General features: G+C 37.5%; 1 protein-coding gene across 1 annotated transcript in view; it reads left to right on the top strand.

The window, feature by feature from the left end:
• The window catches only part of LOC107663735 (beta-secretase 1-like), an 8,414-nt gene extending 2,879 nt beyond the window's left edge, over positions 1-5,535 (top strand). Inside the window, exons 2-6 of the mRNA XM_016454035.1 lie at positions 65-246; positions 1,435-1,536; positions 1,624-1,773; positions 2,971-3,142; positions 4,660-5,535. Of these exons, the coding sequence (XP_016309521.1) occupies positions 65-246; positions 1,435-1,536; positions 1,624-1,773; positions 2,971-3,142; positions 4,660-4,904 (851 nt within the window). The 3' untranslated portion in view covers positions 4,905-5,535. The remainder of the gene's footprint in view (positions 1-64; positions 247-1,434; positions 1,537-1,623; positions 1,774-2,970; positions 3,143-4,659) is intronic.
• Positions 5,536-5,846: the final 311 nt, after the last annotated feature.

A 5,846-nucleotide genomic window follows, 5' to 3' on the forward strand; every position in this document is an offset into this window, starting at 1 on the left:
TATATTTTTTTTTTTTTTACAGTGTGCCATGTGGAGTTAAACATCTTTATGTAATTTGAAACAGAACAACATCAGTGGCATACTATAAAAGATTATGTTGGTTCTTCACAGATTATTGGGGGAATCGATCCGTCTCTGTATGTTGGCGAGCTGTGGTACACACCAATCAGACGGGAGTGGTATTATGAGGTCATCATCGTGCGCATCGAGGTCAACGGACAGGATCTCAACATGGACTGCAAAGAAGTGAGAACAACTCTCCTGGGTTTGCCACGAAGCAGTTATTCCTTTTGAGAGAACTGACTTCACAGATGCATGTTCAGTATCTTCAAGCACATGCACTTTGATGTGTCACGGGCTGCTTCCTAAAAATACCAAGCTGTTGCTGTTTTCACATGCCTTTCAATAGAGATTTTATTGATTTACTCATGACTCAAATCCAGACAATCTTAAAATATGAAAATCCATTAGCTATTATTACATTTGTAAAACTATGACCTAAACAAAGACTACAAGAAAGATAAATAATTTCATAATTATTGTATTTTTTCCCCAGTTTAAATTACATCTGGTCCTTCGTTATTTATAACCAGACCAAAATGTTTACCTTTAGTAAGGCTCAAAAAAAGCTAGTATACTTTGTATATGAAAGTATATTGTAAGTGAAGATAATTATTGAGATGAAATATGAGTCGTTTTGTCAAATTATGCAAAAATTTTAAAAATATTATTTAATTGTATTTTGAATGCATATAATTAGCATTAGCAAGACAAAGGAGTTAGCCATTTTATTCCAGACATTTTTAACCATCAGAACACCATCAAACAAAAAAACATCATTTAAAATGTGATGGAAATATTAAACTTCGCCTCTTATTCATGTATGCCACGTGTTGGTGATTACCAGCAGGCACCTTGATATCAGTTTAACATCAAATATTAGTCAAGACTTGATCAACATGCTGTGACATCATTTTAAAATCAGTTTGGACGGCGATATCTTCCAGGGGTCACTGGGTGGAAACAGGAAGCTAATCCCACACTGAAACTGGTTTAATGTACATGTGGGCCAAATTTACATCAAACCAACTTCATGCCTGTTTTTGACGTCAGTTTGATTTGCACATTTGACCTGTTTTTTTTAGGTAAATTTTGATGTCAATTTGATGTCTTTTCAACATCAATTGCCCACTGGGTTGTTAGAAGACCTGAATTGAATTGGATTGGATTGGATTGAATTGGATAAGCTAGTAGGTGTGTGAAAAGTGCATTTTAAACTAGTCTATTTCAAAATGTCCAGAAAGCCAAAACTACATACAGTTGAAGAAACATTTATGTATTTTCTCTTTGTACTTTTCCAGTTGAACAGTTTTTATTTATTAAACAGAGGTAAAGTAAAAGCAAAGCTTCTCATTGTTTCTCTCCGTCTCTCAGTATAACTATGATAAAAGTATCGTGGACAGCGGCACCACAAACCTGCGTCTCCCTCGTAAAGTGTTCCAGGCGGCTGTGAAGGCCATTGAAGCGGCTTCATCGGTCGGTGTATATCGTCTGTGTTGGGCTCATATTTGAACATGCTGAACGTTCTGGGTTTTCTGGCTCATCTGGCTCTTTTCCCCACAGACTGAACAGTTTCCCTCAGGTTTCTGGCTGGGCGAGCAGCTGGTGTGTTGGCAGGCGGGCAGCACACCCTGGCACATCTTCCCTGTCATCTCTCTCTACCTGATGAGTGAAAACACAAACCAGTCTTTCCGCATCTCCATCCTGCCACAGGTACTTCATTCTGCCATCTGAGTGATGTGACTAAAACCAGTTTAATACGCATGTGGAAATGTCTATAAGTTCATCTAATGAGTGAAATACTTGAAATGAAAGGTACTTGTTATTTAATGCACTTTTTGTTTGGACATTGAAAATAAATTCAATATAAATATACATTCACTTTTATATGCTAGCCTGCCAAACATGAACACGAAACTATCTGCCTGTAACACTGTATCCCACAGTTCAATGCAGTTCTCTCACATTTACCAGTTACAATCACTCCCCCTTGTGGAGGAGCGGGATCTCGTTTCTGTACCACCAGACATGATGCTGTCTCTATTCCCTCAAAGGATGAGTTTTGTCCGTTACTCCCTGAAACAAAACATGAACAATATATCCACATCCAAAAGAGCGAACTTCAACTCGACTTAAAAACTTATGAAGAGTTACAAATGTCAGTGTCAGTTTGCATGTTGAAGGGATAGTTCACCCAAAAATGAAAATTACATCATAATATACTCACCTTCAAGTTGTTCAAAACATTCTTCAAAAGAAGAATTTGAATAATGTTGGTAATCATACAGTTAATTATAGCTATTTATTTTTTTCTTGATTTATTTTTTTCTTGAGTCATCATCCATCAAGTGTTTGGTTACCCACATTCTCATTTTCATTTTTTGGTGAACTATACCTTTAATAGATGTCGTAAGAGACTTTTACTTTTAAACTTTTAAAAATTGTGAAGTCAAATAATCCTTGAAACCACACAATCATATGGTTAAACCAACAAATAGCAAGAGCAAGGAAAAATAAGTAAATGATTAAATGATATGTAATGAATGATTATAAATGTCTAAAAATTAATAACAAAAACATCAAGACAATAAAACTAAACAGATGTGTGGTACACTCACATATTAGACAGATTAGATCCTGATCCTCAGATCCTTCACCCACAATGAGAGCATGAGCAGCAGTAGAGAGTGAATACACGGTAAATGTTTTTTGTGAGCAGACGCTGCTGGATACAGTATCTTTCCTCAGCCATAAGGCCTCCTAATACCCTGTATGAGATTGTCAGAAAGGGTTAGCAGTGCTCCACTGAGGTGTGTCCATGTGGAGATTATCTGCTGTTGATCATGTGTGGGTTTTCTATGGTGAATCATGTGTGTAGCTGATATCCGTCTGTGTCTCGTCTCTCTGCAGCAGTATCTGAGGCCGGTGGAGGACGTGGCCTCGGCTCAGGAGGACTGTTACAAATTCGCTGTGTCTCAGTCGAGCACTGGGACGGTAATGGGTGCCGTCATCATGGAGGGCTTCTATGTGGTGTTCGACCGAGAGCACAAACGCATCGGCTTTGCAGTCAGCACGTGTCACGGTGAGACAAACTTTCTCTGAGGAACTTACAGTGGCCTCAAATGGTATCAGGACAATTACGCCTATGAGATTGTTTGTTCCTTTATTCCAAATAAATAGATTATGATTCACAAATAAATGTAAAGAGATTCACAAAAACATATTTACAGATAAATAGAGTGAGATCCACAAATACATGCTAGAGTTTCACTAAAATAATTGAAATTCAAAAAAAATAAAATGAGATTTGCAAATTAAAAAGCATATCCACAAATACCTATTTTATGTCACAAACACAGCTGTGCCTGGCATTCATTTGTGAATGGCTTTCTGTGCGTTTGTGGATTTTGAAACATTTCTAGCATCAAGACGTGCTGACAAATCCACAAATAGGTGGACTCCACCCACCGTCTGCTCAAGCCAATCAGATAACAGCCGCTCGTCGCTGACCAATCGTAGCATGTTCTCGCTATAACCAATCACATTTTGTTTTACAATCAGGGTGTTCTCGCCCTGAAAGAACTTTGCTCATTCATCTGCATTGGCTGAGAGAGGAAGTATAAGGTCCATTAAAACTAGTACAGTAAAACATGTTTAAAATTTGCATTTCGTTAGACTGTGTATCAAGCCAAGCCACAGTATTATATGTTACGTGCCTTTGAAAATTCCAAATCCTTAGAGAAACGGCGCTCTCTGTTATGGGAACAACACAAAGTTGGATACAGACGCATTATGGAAGGGGTCATGTTTGGTATTAAACATGATGTTTTGTGCCGTGTGTACTATGATGCTGTCGTGTACTCCAGAAGTAGAACGGGTCATCTGTTTACCGCCGGTGACTCGTTGTGTCACACCGCGTCCAGTGTAGACAGTATCATTGATTATAATGTGTTCTATGTACTTTTGACGTGTTGTGTCGGGCCACTCGCGTCAGGTGTAGAGAGGGTGTTATAGCTCGGGATCTGTGAATGATCATAATTTGTGTATATTCCTGAGGTTATCCTGATGGAAATATAAATATAAAGAAGTCTTAATCTCTGATAATCTTTTGGACACATGGTGTTTCATCCACACAAACAGCACTTCAGCTCAATTTGAACAAAGGGCCACGTTTCTTTCAGAGGAGCGAAATGTATCTGTTCCCAACTCCCTGATTGTAAAGCAAGTCATGATTAGTTATAGTGAGACTTGTACTTTTTGGAGCAACTGTATTTAATGTGGTTTAATAATCATTGTTATTAATGTTGTGTTTCATCTGCAAGAACACCAGTAATAAATACAGAGTCATATTACATTCTGGAGTTAGGCTGTTTGTTCAGAGGCTTAGCAAGATAACTGGGACACTCATTAATTCTCATTACTACAATGCAAAAACATTACCTTAACCCTAACAAAAACAAAACATTAATGTCATGCAGATTAAAAAACACAGACTGCATCCAGACATCCAGGATGTTTTATTACAGTAATGAGAAATCATCATTGAGATTCATGAATGAGATGTCACCTACCTTATTGTTTGTTAATTCTGCGCTGTAGTCCATGATGAGTTCCGCACCGCTGCAGTGGAGGGGCCGTTCCATGGCGTGGACCTTGAGGACTGTGGCTACAACATCCCTCAGACCGACGAGTCCACATTAATGACCATCGCCTACATTATGGCGGGCATCTGTGCACTATTTATGCTGCCTCTGTGCCTCATGGTCTGTCAGTGGCGCTTTACGCGCTGCCTTCATCCGCTGGGCGCTGGAGATTTCTCTGATGACATATCCCTCCTGAAGTGAGCCATTTCTAAACGCAGAATGATTTCAGTGCTTGTAAAACTGTCCGTCCTCGAGGGTCTCAAAGAAGGAGAATTGATGATATTGATGAGACTACAGTGATTATAACTATATATGTTATAATATTGCATATGCGCACACACACACACACACACATCCTAATGGGTGTCCCATCTTGAAGGATTTCGTACCCTCTGACCCTTTTTGAGTACATGAGATATGTGAATGATCCTTTATCTTACAGACTTAAGTGTGGTTAGCTGTTCTGGGACTGTTAAAGTGAAGTTCTGTAAAGTTCTGTATACTATGTGAGCGAGTGTGTCTGTGTTTGAAAGTTAGAGAGAGTTTGTTCACTATATCAAGATGTCATAATCTATAATATGATCAACACTGACTAATTTTCAAAATGAATATGGGGTATAACAAAGTACTGTTTGAGTCACTGTTTATGATATAGCAGTACCCAAAAATACCATAAGGAGCTCATATTACTATTACTTACTAAGACAACATGATCTTCTGTCTGTATTAGTTGAAAGCTTACAGTTAATAGACCTATATGATTTGTAATAATGAATGTCAGTGGGAGAGAACATGTCCAGTCATATTTTACCCCAAAATGTAATTTAAACGTAAAGCCTATTTTTAGGACCAAGAGATTTTTTCTTTATTTTCATGGCAATTTTAGTAACATTTTCCTTTAAATGTTCATTACCTCAATGCAAATTAATAAATAAAATAATATTATTATATATTTAGTATATGATTTAAACCATTTTAATTTATGCAGTGATCTTAAAATAGGATTCATTTTCTTTATGCAAATAAAAAAGTAATTGCAAATGAAAAAAATAAAATAATATATATATTATCGATATCGATTTTGCGGTCAGATGTTACCTGGACACGTTTTCTAGAGATTTACTCTAGAACAGTAATATCTAA

This window comes from Sinocyclocheilus anshuiensis, unplaced genomic scaffold, assembly GCF_001515605.1.
Source record: "Sinocyclocheilus anshuiensis isolate Anshui unplaced genomic scaffold, SAMN03320099.WGS_v1.1 scaffold2827, whole genome shotgun sequence".
Classification (NCBI taxonomy): Eukaryota; Metazoa; Chordata; class Actinopteri; order Cypriniformes; family Cyprinidae; genus Sinocyclocheilus; species Sinocyclocheilus anshuiensis.